The sequence below is a fragment of the Bufo bufo genome, chromosome 6 (assembly GCF_905171765.1).
Source record: "Bufo bufo chromosome 6, aBufBuf1.1, whole genome shotgun sequence".
NCBI classification, from domain to species: Eukaryota; Metazoa; Chordata; class Amphibia; order Anura; family Bufonidae; genus Bufo; species Bufo bufo.
Window position 1 is genome coordinate 263,531,443 of NC_053394.1, and position 14,821 is coordinate 263,546,263.

General features: G+C 39.8%; 1 protein-coding gene across 17 annotated transcripts in view; it reads right to left on the reverse strand.

Annotated features, from left to right (window-relative positions):
- Positions 1-417: 417 nt before the first annotated feature.
- The window catches only part of CAMK2G (calcium/calmodulin dependent protein kinase II gamma), a 275,469-nt gene continuing 261,065 nt past the window's right edge, over positions 418-14,821 (reverse strand). For all 17 annotated transcript variants that reach the window (XM_040437117.1, XM_040437118.1, XM_040437119.1 and 14 more), the window contains 4 exons: positions 12,727-12,802; positions 10,734-10,828; positions 9,108-9,353; positions 418-2,979 (listed from right to left, as the gene is read on the reverse strand). In XM_040437117.1, coding sequence (XP_040293051.1) covers positions 9,121-9,353; positions 10,734-10,828; positions 12,727-12,802 — 404 coding nt within the window. In that variant the 3' untranslated portion in view covers positions 418-2,979; positions 9,108-9,120. The remainder of the gene's footprint in view (positions 2,980-9,107; positions 9,354-10,733; positions 10,829-12,726; positions 12,803-14,821) is intronic.

Genomic DNA, 14,821 nt, shown 5'->3' on the forward strand with positions numbered 1-14,821 from the left:
GACCTGCACTACTTTGGTCCGTGATATGACATTGAAGTCTATGGGTAAGTGGAAAACCATGGACACAACACGGATGGCATCCTTGTTTGGTCTGTTTTTAACGGACCACTGGTAGGATATGCTCTGCAAATAAATTTTCAGCTGGGCAGTGTCCGTGGAATATGGATGACACACTGATGGCAACAAAACGGACACACGGTGGAAATACAAATTCTTCACGGATGAAACATGGATGGAGGCCTCAGAGCCAGAAAATCTTAATTGTGATTGGTGATTAGGCAACACTAATCTGTCCGAATATAAAAGCAGGAAGGTTTGCCAGGGGAACACAGACAGAAGCTCTCCTTGTTAAGTACAAACACTGCTTCATTTGAAAATACATGTAATACAATCTTAAGATAAGACAGCAAGAAAAAGAACTGTTTAAATGTTATTTTATTAAATACCTTCTGTCCAAGGTTTCAATGTAACAAAGCTATGAAGATCTACCAACATTCAGAACAAACAAACACAGGATAATTGGTTTATTTTTCTATTATCATGCAAAGATTCTGCATCAAATGCCTTTCAAAGTCCTGTTTAAAACGTGATATTTATAATAGATATATTATATATATGCTTACATTAGCCCCATAAGATAACAGTAACAATGCGAGAAGTGTATTGGTTTGTCAGATAGTGACCATACCAAGCTAAGGTTTTTATTAACTTAGAAAGACATTTATTTTTTTCCCCAAAGACAGTGCGCAAAAAAAAGAAAAAAAAAATAAGAAAAAATTATAAAGGTTTTATTTTAGAAAGATGCATTAAATACAGAGCGATTTTCATAATATTAATCAGGTAAACAGACAGTGAAGGAGCAGACCTAAAATAGACATGCATAAGTTCTCTTAATTTAACTGCATATATTTTATTTTCTGTTTGGTTTTTCCCTTTTGTATTAACTGTTAAAAAGCTGAACGCTTTTCCGGTGTTAACATTAGAGCTGTTGAAAAAAATCCATTCTCCCCAAAACCATGAAAAAAAGCCCATCCCAACCCGTTCCCCTCCCATGTGCTCTTATATTTTCACACAAGCATTTCAAACGGTTTAGGCCATACCTTCCCATCATCATCAATAATAATAATATCTGATTTCATCACATAATCACGTAATAGATTGTTTCTTTCGAATACAACTCGCACTGGTCATCTCAGGAACTCTGGAGAACATGCTTAGCCCATGTGCAAATTTCCACAAATGCAGTTTCTTCATCAAGTCCAACATACTGTACTATGTCATGTATTACAAGTGGGGTTGACACACCATTACATGCACCTATCCAAACAGCTACATAATTGTGCAAAAATGGCAAGTTATCGACAACTTTGTTCCCACCAATGAACTTCTGGGCAGTCTGCCATTTTTTTTATTTTTTTATTAAGGCGACCAATCCTAATGAAAACCGTAATTTTTAAAAAAAATTCTTGCACTTCTACATTGGTCATCATTAACAATCATGTGGATTGTCACAAATTAGACTCATTTCAGAAAAAAAAAGAAACTTGTGCATTTTTTTTATATATTCATCAACTCCTGATATACAATTTAATCTAGATGTTGATTCCTTAGTGCTACGAGAAGGATAAAGGAAAGCGTGAATTCTTCCAAGAGAAGATATTCCAAGTATGGGTTTGCCAAGTGCACACCCGTATATCTAGGTGATATCTTTTGCAGAATAAGGAGAAAGCACTTTGGGGCATGGTTTATGAGGGAAAAGCAGAGGGTTTGACAAAGAGATGGAAATCTTTAAGGGTTTCTTATAAATGAAATTTTAAAACAGACACTGTTCACCCGCTTGCAAGAAGATGAGGGACCACCAGACCACACAGTTTAGAAGGTGCAGGCAAGCATAAAAAGACATGCATACATCTCTACGCATCCAAGTTCAGTGTACTGGATCACTCGTTACAGATCACTCATGACATACAAGCAGATCATTTCAAAATCTGCCATTATAGTACACAAAGCTTTATCACTGTGAAAATATATCACCCCTCTTTTACATATATACCATCAAGGGAGTGGTTTGAATCATAAACCCCTCCTAAAACATGGCAGTTTCTATTTTTATGTCTATGTCCTCCAAAAAGGTTCAGACTAAATTAATTATATTAACATAGCAGTAATGAAATGTTCCTTCTGCAGGATGCACATTGTATCACTTTTTTCTATAGCTATAGATAACTCCCTAACTATTCCCTTATTAACATAGACCCTTGTCTGTTCTTAGGAGCCAGTGGATGGATGAAGACATCTCCAGCAAAGTGCTACATAGGAGATAAAAGAACAGGTCAGCCAACGGTATGTGAAAGGTTTCCAAGAGTTAGAATCATAATAATAAAAAAAACAGAGATAAAGACAAAAATCAACACCTCTTCTTGTGGCTCTATAGTATGAATCAATGCAGGTCAACCATAACAGATGAAGACCGCACCAATCTTCATAGAATGAGAGACCCTAAACTCTGCCCTGACATGATACAATGCAGCAGCTCCTCCAATGAACAGGTCTAGTTTATCATCTCTTACATGTTGCAATTTGACTTCCTTCCCTAATTTCCTCATATGATGCTGCCTGATGTGGCTGTCTATCTCATTTTCTCGCCACCTATATGCAGCCACATACTCCTCAGCCTGGTTTTTAACAAACGATATATATACTTTTTTAATGTTAGTTTTTGAAACTTTAAAAACACCTCCGTACAGCAGGAACAGACACGATGGATCCATGAAATACAACAATTAGCCAGCAGCTGCTTCAGCCTCAGAATGCATGCAGGGTTTTCGTGCATTTTTGGCTACTGCCGGCATCAATATTTTTATTTTTTTGAATTTTTTACTTTTTATCTTTTTTAAAACTTCCGAACGAACAGGACTGTTGCCGTCGTTTGGGCGATCCTCACTCGCTCGCTAGAAAGAGGTTCTTCCAGTGGAGAGGCTGTGAAACAAGAAATAAAAGGAATGAGCACAGTGCAGTTATGGAAGAAGAGAGAGAGTGACTGAAATGCCTACCACTACACCTGTTAGTCGCCAAGGATAATACAATACTAAATATACACGTAGAAGAACATCATTTTTACATATATATGAAACCTTTCAAATGATTAACAGAGCTTTGCATAGTATACTAATCTTTGCTACACAGTGAAATCCAATTTTTCGACAATTTCAGTTCTTGGGTCAGAGTGACTTATTTATTGCTCTCGTTAACAGAAAGAAATTAAGAGTCTTGCAGGTTTGATACCTTTGAATGGCAAACAAAAATAAAGAAGCAATGATGTTACAAAGCAAGCTTTGGGGACAACTCAGGTCTCTTCAACCGGCATAAAATACACTGCGTGCAGAATTATTAGGCAAATGAGTATTTTGACCACATCATCCTCTTTATGCATGTTGTCTTACTCCAAGCTGTATAGGCTCGAAAGCCTACTACCAATTAAGCATATTAGGTGATGTGCATCTCTGTAATGAGAAGGGGTGTGGTCTAATGACATCAACACCCTATATTAGGTGTGCATAATTATTAGGCAACTTCCTTTCCTTTGGCAAAATGGTTCAAAAGAAGGACTTGACAGGCTCAGAAAAGTCAAAAATAGTGAGATATCTTGCAGAGGGATGCAGCACTCTTAAAATTGCAAAGCTTCTGAAGCGTGATCATCGAACAATCAAGCGTTTCATTCAAAATAGTCAACAGGGTCGCAAGAAGCGTGTGGAAAAACCAAGGCGCAAAATAACTGCCCATGAACTGAGAAAAGTCAAGCGTGCAGCTGCCAAGATGCCACTTGCCACCAGTTTGGCCATATTTCAGAGCTGCAACATCACTGGAGTGCCCAAAAGCACAAGGTGTGCAATTCCTCAGAGACATGGCCAAGGTAAGAAAGGCTGAAAGACGACCACCACTGAACAAGACACACAAGCTGAAACGTCAAGACTGGGCCAAGAAATATCTCAAGACTGATTTTTCTAAGGTTTTATGGACTGATGAAATGAGAGTGAGTCTTGATGGGCCAGATGGATGGGCCCGTGGCTGGATTGGTAAAGGGCAGAGAGCTCCAGTCCGACTCAGACGCCAGCAAGGTGGAGGTGGAGTACTGGTTTGGGCTGGTATCATCAAAGATGAGCTTGTGGGGCCTTTTCGGGTTGAGGATGGAGTCAAGCTCAACTCCCAGTCCTACTGCCAGTTTCTGGAAGACACCTTCTTCAAGCAGTGGTACAGGAAGAAGTCTGCATCCTTCAAGAAAAACATGATTTTCATGCAGGACAATGCTCCATCACACGCGTCCAAGTACTCCACAGCGTGGCTGGCAAGAAAGGGTATAAAAGAAGAAAATCTAATGACATGGCCTCCTTGTTCACCTGATCTGAACCCCATTGAGAACCTGTGGTCCATCATCAAATGTGAGATTTACAAGGAGGGAAAACAGTACACCTCTCTGAACAGTGTCTGGGAGGCTGTGGTTGCTGCTGCACGCAAGGTTGATGGTGAACAGATCAAAACACTGACAGAATCCATGGATGGCAGGCTTTTGAGTGTCCTTGCAAAGAAAGGTGGCTATATTGGTCACTGATTTGTTTTTGTTTTGTTTTTGAATGTCAGAAATGTATATTTGTGAATGTTGAGATGTTATATTGGTTTCACTGGTAAAAATAAATAATTGAAATGGGTATATATTTGTTTTTTGTTAAGTTGCCTAATAATTATGCACAGTAATAGTCACCTGCACACACAGATATCCCCCTAAAATAGCTAAAACTAAAAACAAACTAAAAACTACTTCCAAAAATATTCAGCTTTGATATTAATGAGTTTTTTGGGTTCATTGAGAACATGGTTGTTGTTCAATAATAAAATTAATCCTCAAAAATACAACTTGCCTAATAATTCTGCACTCCCTGTAATGAAGTGTCGGAAGAAATAGCAATAAGTTTCTTTAGACACTTCATTATATTATGTCTGACAAAAGGACCTGAATTGTCTCGAAAGTTTACTATGTAACATCATTGCTTCTATTTTTTTTAGCCTTTAAAAGGTATCATACCTAAACGAATACTATTTTGTTTCTTTTACGAGAAATAAAGCAGTTTTCAACTGGCAAACACGGTACCACATTTAGTTCATGCTACAGTCAGTATCTGAATCCTAACATATCAAAATAGACCAATATATGGTTGGATGTTGATGTCAAAGTCCAAAGCTTATGTGCCAATATTACTGTATTGTACTGCATAAACCATTGATTTTATAGTTCAGTGACATCACAAAGTAGAAAGTGACATAAGGGGTGCAGGGTGCCAGACCTCTGCCAGTATTATATGGATAACCAATCGTGAGGACAGACCATCAATAGCAAAATAGCAGACCACATATTTATGCACGAATGCAGATCTCAATAAATCATCTCATCGCGTATATACATAATTCAATTTAGATAGACTATATCACACAGTTAAAGATCCGCATGACATGTTGCTGCTGTAAGGGCTCATTCACACGGAAGTGCTTCCGTGGGCTTTAGTGTCCATGCTTCTGTGCCGCGAAAGATAGTACATGTCCCATCTTTTGTGGATCGCATACCCATTCAAGTCAATAGGTCCACACCCCAATACGGAATTCACACAGCTGGAGCCCGTGCATAGCAGATCGTAAGCTGCCTGTGCTACGGACTGCAAATAGTGTTCGTGTGAATGACCCCTAATGGAGAGCACCAAAAGAACCAAGGTGTTATAAAAAAAAAAAACAACCTGATTAATAATAAAGTTAACCTTGTATGTTTTCCCACACAGGGCGCATAAAAGGGGATTTCTGGGGAAAAAATTTGCTTACATGCACACGAACGTGGTTTGGTTCCACATCCGAGCAGCATTTTTGGTGGCTCGGGTGCGGACCCATTCATTTCAATGGGGCCGCAAAAGATGCGGACAGCACACGGAGTTCCGTAGCCCCGCAAAAAAATATAGAACATGTCCTATTCTGGTCTGTTTTGCGGACAAGGATAGGCATTGTTACAATGGATCAGCAAAAAAAAAAAAAGGATGCCATACGGACGTCATCCGTTTTTTTTTTTTTACGGACCGCAAAACACAAACGTTTGTGTGCATGTAGGCTTATTCTTGCAAAATTCAACTGATGAGGCTAATGGCTAAAAATTCTCATGAAATTTAAAGGGGTTGACTGAGATCAGAAAAAGGGTCCGGTCTTTTTCCAGAAATGGCTCCATATTGGTCTATAGTCTACATATGATATTGAACTTGGCTGAGCTGCAATACTAGGCATAACCCATGGACCATAGTGGTGCTGTTTCTCAATAAAAAAGACCTGGTTTAATAACTTCAGGCAAGTTATTTACATTTATAGGCTTCCTCTAAGAGCTGGTAAACCTAAAAACATCCCGCTTGACTGAAAGAAGACACTGCAGGAGTTGGTTGGTATTTTGCAGTGTACAGTCTGGTTCCAATTAAGGGAGTGGGACAGGCAATTAGGCGCACAGATTCTCATGGAACAACAAAGCTAAATGCTAATGGTAGAAGAATTTTTTTTCTTAGGTTTATCAGCTACTGGAAAATTCTTTTTTAAAGGACATCTGCACTACAGTGGTGCTTAAAAGTTTGTGAACCCTTCAGAATTATCTATATTTCTGCATAAATTTGACCTAAAACTACATCAGATTTTAAAGGGAACCTGTCACCGGGATTTTGGGTATAGAGCTGAGGACATGGGTTGCTAGATGGCCGCTAGCACATCCGCAATACCCAGTCCCCATAGCTCTGTGTGCTTTTATTGTGTAAAAAAAAAACGATTTGATACATATGCAAATTAACCTGAGACGAGTCCTGTCCCTGACTCATCTCACGTACAGGACTCATCTCAGGTTAATTTGCATATGTATCAAATTGTTTTTTTTTTACACAATAAAAGCACACAGAGCTATAGGGACTGGGTATTGCGGATGTGCTAGCGGCCATCTAGCAACCCATCAGCTCTACACAAAAAATCCTGGTGACAGGTTGCCTTTTAACACAAGTTCTAAAAGTAGATGAATATAACCAAATCAAACAAGTCAGTAAAAAATATTTGATTTTATAAACAAGGGGCGTATTATTTCCATCAGTATTTCAAATACAGTATTGAACAAGTTTTAGCTTTGTGTGTATTTGCTTCCAAATATGCCCATTATAGTCTATGGGAATGCATAAAAAATGCAGGAAGGAAAGAATCCGAATGTAAATCAGGATGAATTACTCAAGCAATGCTGATGACAAACTTGATGGTACATCATCTGGAATCTGTGGGTATTCCGGAGCCGGAATATGGACGGATTTCAATACACTTGTGTGAAAGAGACCAATATTATTTATTTGTCTGTGAGTGGCAAAATTATGTGAATCTTTGCTTTCAGTATCTGGTGTCAACCCTTGTGCAGCAATAACTGCAACTAAACATTTCTGGTAATTGATAAGTCTTGCACATCGGTGTGGGGAATTTTAGCCCCATTCCTCCATGCAAAACCGCTTCAACTCTGTTATGTTGGAGGGTTTCCTCCCATGATCTGATCATTTCAGGTCCCTCCACAACATTTCTATTGGATTAAGGTCAGGACTTTGACTTGTTCATTCCAAAGCTTTATCTTTATTCTTCTGTAGAATGACTTGCATGCTTAGGTTCCTTGTCTTGGTGCATGACCCATGTTCTATTAAAGAGCATCTGTCAGCAGATTTGTACCTCTGAAACTGGCTGGCCTGTTGCATGTGCGCTTGGCAGCTGAAGGCATCTGTGTTGGTCCCATGTTCATATGTGCCCGCATTGCGGAGAAAAAAATTACTTTTAATATATGCAAATGAGTCTCTAGGAGCAACGAGGGCGTTGCCATTACACCTAGAGGCTCAACAATCTCTGCAACTGCCGCACCCTCTCTACTTTTATTCACAGGGCCAGGCAGTGAAAACATCGCACCTGGCACTTTCAATAAAAGTGCAGGTGGAGCAGTGTTTGCAGACAGCAGAGCCTCTAGGTGTAATGACAACGCCCCCATTGCTCCTTGAGGCTCATCTGCATACAATAAAACTATATTTTTCTCCACAATGCAGGCACATATGAACATGGGACCAACACAGATGCCTTCAGCTGCCAAGTTTACATTCAACACGTCAGCCAGTTTTATAGGTACAAATCTGCTGATTGGTGTAATACAGAATTCATGGTTCCCTCAATGACGGCAAGCCAGTCTGTCCCAGATGCAGGTCAACAGGTCCAAACCACGATACAGTACTACCACCACCATGTTTCGCAGATGGGTTGAGTTTTATTTATGCTGGAATGCAGTGTTTTCCTTTCTTCAAACTTAACACATCTTATCTAAACTATAAAGATCTTTTTGGTATTGTTTTTCTGACATATGGTAAAACTGACCTGCAACCCTCATTCTCTGATTACAGTGATACCACATTTATATATTTTTCTTGTGCAGCAAATCGTCCTTTTAGATTGTTTTTCTTCATTATGGCATCCATCATACATGATAAATAAGTTTATATTTTAATACTACAGGTGTTTTGGGACATGGTGGTGCAAATAATCTTTATTTTTTTTATTTACATTTATTTTAATTATGGAGAAAGGGAGGTAATTTGAATTTTTAAAGTTAAAAAAAAAAATGTTTTTACTTGTTTTAACATATTTTATGTCCCTTTAGACTGGAATTAATTACCATTGTAGGCTACGGGAATTGCGCTATGTTCCTATGGAGCCCTGTCACCTGCAGGCCTTCATAGGAACTTCTGCTGTGATAGACTTGAATCCTTCAGAGCGATCGAGACGGACGGGGCAGCCGTTAGGACCCTGAGAGAGCACTGCTCCCAAGGAGTGCCACCTTAAATGTCATAATCGCAACAGATCATGGGATCTAAGGGGTTAAATGAAATATCGAAAACTTCACTCAAAAACAGCTGATTTTCCAGATATTAGATCAGAACTCTACACTGCTTCACTATTTACCCATTTACATTTCTGGCAAAATATTAAATCCACACATAGAAGTAAGTTTTCCAGTTGCTCATACTACTACCTACCAGTATTAATTCCTCACTGGAGGGGGGCAGCTGGGGCCCCAGAGCAATGATAGTGGACATTCAACCACTTGCCATCTCTGCGATACCAGACTCGTGTTTCTTCTGACTGTGTGGTACGAGGTCGTCCCTGGGCATCAATGTACTGGGTGAGTCGGATATAGGCAATGCAAGCCGCATCTTCTCCAATTACATGCACATGTGGATTCAGGATCGTAGTATGGATAGGCTTGGTATTCTTTGACAGCACTGAAAAAAGGAGAACATATATCATGACATATGTGAAGATATAGACCAGTGCTGCACCCACTTCATTATAGACGTTAGTAGTGGTCCAAGCTCAAGGACTCCACCATTGTCAGAGATAGGATACAAAATGATCTTTTGACCTATATCTCAGCCTAACAGATTAGCATGTTAAGAAAAGACAATGGAAGGGAAAAACAATCAAAATGGCAACAATCCATAATTCTACCCTGGTTCTGACGTGTTCAGACAGAGAAATTGACAAATTCGGTCTATACAGCTGTAAAGACTATACTGAATCAAACAATATTTAGCCAAAACAACTCAGCATGGCCCATTTAAGACTGTGTACAACAAATTTGGTGAGAACTTCAATCCTCGGGGAGCCAGATCCCACACAGAAATATGGAGGAGAGGTGTTTCAGTAATACAGTTATGCAACCCTGTCCAGCCAAGAAGAGTTGATCATGATCCCTCTTCACTGAAGTCTGTGGGAGTTATAGAGACAGTCTATTTCCTACATTGCAAATATGTTATTTAATGCATATGTAGCCCTTTCTCCACCATTTCTCAGCTGAATAATTATCAGATCAATTTCAGACTCAGGGCTGTATTCGGCTCCATGTAAGGGGTACGGCCATGACATTATAAGAAAATGCCTGGAAGGCTACAAGATAAAGTTACTCTGTGGCCTACAAAGTGAACGGCAGTTTTAATCCATCAGGTGGGGCAGATGGGTGATTATGTTCCCCCAGTCATTAAAGAGGCGGTCGCACGAAATATATTCTACAGTTTTCAAACCAGCACCTGGATCTGAATACTTTTGTAATTGCATGTAATTAAAAATGTTGTATAGCCACTGAGTTATTCAATAAAATGTATATGTATAGTGCCACCTGCTGTTTTTTTTTTCTTATTTCTGTGTCCTGCTCACTGAGAAGGCCGCACATGCTCAGTTACATCCTTCAACTGCCTCCTGAGCTGTGATAGGGAGAGCATGGACACACCCCTTAGCTGCAGCAGAAAACACACCCCCTTTGAGCTGTCAGCTTGATATAAATCTAGCAGAGCAATGAATGAGGATCCATGTGAGGTACAGGGCTGGTTCTAGCTATGTTAGAAAGAGGTTGTCATGTACTGTATGATGGCTGATATTTTTTACATTAGTCATGAGATAACCCCTTTAAGCATATTGTTATTTATCACAAGGTATAGGCCAAGGTGTAGTACGAGGTCCCAGACCACATTAATACATTTTCAATGCAAACATTGCAATGGTACATTGGGAAAAGGCATATTACCATTCACAAGACAAATACTATTAATAGCTACATCACTAGCTTATATTACCCTGACATAAATCATATGAAAAACAATACTCACAATTGTCAAAATAAAATTTATGAAAGTCCATTCCTTCCACAAGGTTCCCAAGGGCTTCCGGTTCAAATGATGTCAAGCCGGGGTCGCAGATCTTCCTTTAATGGAAAATATGTAGTTAGTAAGATGATTAGTTCCGCACATTAATATACGATTCTGTTAACAATGAATTGTTTATATTCTGTCCGTAAACAATTGGGTAGTTAAATGTTTCAATGATGCAGGAAGCCAGTTTTTCAACAGGTCAATTCATAATGTCAACCAGGGGCGTAACTACCATAGCGGTAGACCATGCTACTGCTATGGGGCCCAGGGCAAGACGGGGCCCAGTCTTGGATCAGATTATCTCCTCTTCTACTGGAGGTGAAAACCTGGTCAGGCCTCTATCCTCTAAAGGAACAACTTTTAGTAAATGAGGCAGTGGAAAAATGGCCCAAGGGTCATTGAAAAGGGTCTAGGCAGAAACCCTTATGTCCTGTGTGTGTGTGTGTGTGTGGGGGGGGGTTGGTTTGATCCTTGCTATGGGGCCCTTACGTCTCTATGTACATCATTGATGTCAACTATACATGTTATTTCAGTGAACTAGAAACACCTTAGCTTAGAGCATCAACAGCTCAGCCACACAAGCACAAAGACCAGAGGTGCCAAGTGTTTAGGTGCATAAACACCCATTTGGAACTGGGTTTCAATAGCAGAGCAGCCAAACACAAGCATGAACAATGTAGACTGACCCCCTTAAAGCGGTTGTCTCACTTCAGCAAATTACATTAATCATGTAGAGAAGAAGGTTAATACAAGGCACTTACTAATGTATTGTGATTGTCCGTATTCCCTCCTTTGTTGGTTGGATTCATTTTTTTATTGCATTATACATTACTGGTCTCCAGAGGTTATGGCCACCACTGCAGCGCAGATACAAGGTGGTCAAGATGGAAGCTGCTGCACACGTAGAGAGGCGGGCGCTTTTTCCTATAGTGTGCAAGCATGGACACTGCTGGATTGCAGGGTGGTCATAACCTCTGGATACTAGCAGTGTATAATGTGTTCATTCCAGTACGTTACCCGCTCCTGTGTCTATGCTGCTGTCCTCTTAGCCGATGCTGCAATCTCCTCTCTCACTCTGCTGGTTGTTTTGGATCCGTCTCAGCGGCTGTTCGCTTTCGCCGCGGCGTCCCACGTGTCTTGGGAGTCCCACGTGATCAGGAAGTTGATTGTAGGTTATCGCCGATAGGTTAACGGGGAAAGCGAACAGCCGCTTAGACGGATCCAAAACAACCAGCAGAGTGAGAGAGGAGATTGTAGCATCGGCTAAGAGGACAGCAGCACAAACACAGGAGCGGGTAACGTACTGGAATGAACAAGTGCGTCTCAGACACTTTTGTATTTTGCACATAACAAAAGACTAACAGCATTAACCGGCCATTGAGTTCTGCAAGTGTCTGACAGAGCTGCTGGAACAAACAAGTGCGTCTCAAAGCACTTTCTGCACCACGCACTTTGTATGTAACAAAGAGACTAACAATATTAACTGACTACTAAGTTATGCAAGTGTCTGCTAGTGCTGCTGACCACCAATGAAAGATTATGAATGCTAAATAACAAGGCGCTAACTAATGGAGGACTATTATTGCTTTTAATATTATGATTGTTTTTTAGGAATATTGTTCTTAGAAAAATCCATCTGTAGAAAACACCAAAGTGACACCTGATGGTGTAATTGAATACTGCGCCGTATTGGATATCTTGTTTTATATTATATTGTTGTTTATTATTGCATATTTAAAGTATTTTTTTTAAATAAACAATTTAAGAACTACAAATGGGGTGATCTATGCAAGCCCAAAAATTGAGTGCCAACCAGCCATTGTTTACAATATCGATTTTTCTCATACAAAGACATAGGGGTGTGTCTGCTGGAGTGTGCACCGTACCGTGTTGAAGTGAGGTTTGAGCCACTGGAAAACATATATACAGTTACATTAAAGAATTTACTCACGTGTAAGCATCAAAGTCCCCGTTATTGATAGCTTCAATGAGTTGCTCTGTAATCTTGATAATCTCCTGTTTCCGCACTGTAGGGGAGACAAGACAGACTGAGTGCTCATGCCCATCATACAAATTTGGAGCCACAGTTGTTGGGTATGAAAAAGATCACTTGATCCTAAAAAAACAGGATTGGAGAGGAGAGCTACTGGATCCAAATATTAAATCTATAGCAAGGGGAAGAAGCTGGGAGTCACAACTGCAAACAACTCTTTAATATTTAACCCCATTGTTTTACTTGAATATAAATATACATAGGCTTGAAAAGGGGATGTGTCCACACAAATTATTACATAGAACCATATGGAGCAGTGTACACTAGTATACATTTTTTAAAACTCTGTGGTTAAATGGTATAAAGATTGTTGCTGTACAGCATGATGGACTCAAGAATCAGATATGTTAGGAGATGAAACCAGGTAACCAAAACCACAAGACAGAGACACCCTTCACCATAAGTACTCCACCCCTAGCACATCTCTATTATACAATGTAACATGTGACTGGTTTTGAATGTAACGTATTCAACCAAATATTAAGTTTCGGCTTTCTTCAGATAATACATGGGCCCGGATTTACTAATGTGTCTGCACGTGTATAAAAAGTGGTGCAATTCCGAACTAGGGCGTCTTCCTTGAAAAAGGCAAACTTAGCAGGAAAGAAGCATGGCCTAAGATACAACATTTTGCACCAAAACTGGGCCACAATTTTGCCCTCAAAGCCAACCAATAGTTGGACGAAAGTGTCTATCCCTGTACCAGATTGGTGAAGGTCTAGACAGCCTATCTAAGCTTACTCCATGTATAAAATTAATAAATCTGCCCCATTGTTCGAGACCTTCACAGCATGAATGTGCATTTGTTTGCAAAACTTGAAAATAAATTCATTGGATACTTATTTCCTTGTCAAAGATGGAAAGCGGCATTTACAGTATACATTAAATCTGTATCCAGTAAATAAATGATGGGAATTCTCAAAATCTTGTCTTGCCATTATGTATAATTTTAGGAGACCATCTGTGTCATTTACTAAGACTCCTTATGCCAGGAGGCTTTTGGTTAAAAAGTTACAAGATTCCATTTTGCAACCATTTATTTAACTTTTTAAAGCGTTTTTATGCTGCCCTTGACATTGGGTAGTGGCGGGGGCCAGGCCATTGGCCCCAGCAAATTCGCTAGAGTAGGTTTCAATCTGGGCGTATGGACTGCTGGAGGATACTAACTTATGAGGAAGAATGTGCCTTGTCATAAATTAGGAATAACCTCCAGCAGTGCAAGATTGACGTAAAACGCCAGCTTTATTAAGTGACCCTCAATGAGCCACGTTTTCAGTGGTGAGACATACACATTAGATGAATGTAGACCAAACTCGCTGATTGCGGCTGGATGTATGGAGTCCCACAACTCCCCTGCAGATGTTGGGGAGAAAAGGATTGGGCAGTCGGATTTCAACATGCCAATCCCTTTGTTTTTGAGGCGATAAGCCACTCTTTGGCTGAGCATGAATGTCTATTTAGGGGGGAAAAGGGATGGAGGAGGAATAGCTGTTGACTAAACAAAAATTGGACTGATAGCCTTCTAATCTGTATGGCCAGTGAATACTAAGCTTAGACAAAGAGTAATTATGGATGCTAGCGGTAAGGGGATACATGTGTGTTTTCCTGATACTACTGAAATGTCATTCTCATACAGTATAAGGAAAACTGGTAAAGTGCAAGAGGACACAAATAAAGTGCAACTGTTTTAGGGACATCCAAAATGGACACTGTAGAAAAATGTATATCAGAGATGTATTTTTGGCATAGGGTTTTTGATCTTTATTACTAATAGGGTACACTTTACATTGCTTTCTACATTAATACAACATGTTACTAAGATTATTCCACACAGCAGCCTGGATATTCTTTTATTGCCTGCAAAATCCCACTTATCTCCAATCTTCATATGCCAGACGGAGTCGATGTGAGCAATGTCACTGGAGATAAGAGATTTTGCAGGAAATGATAAAATATTCCAGCCCTGTACTAACATACAGCATGTTAAAAGGGA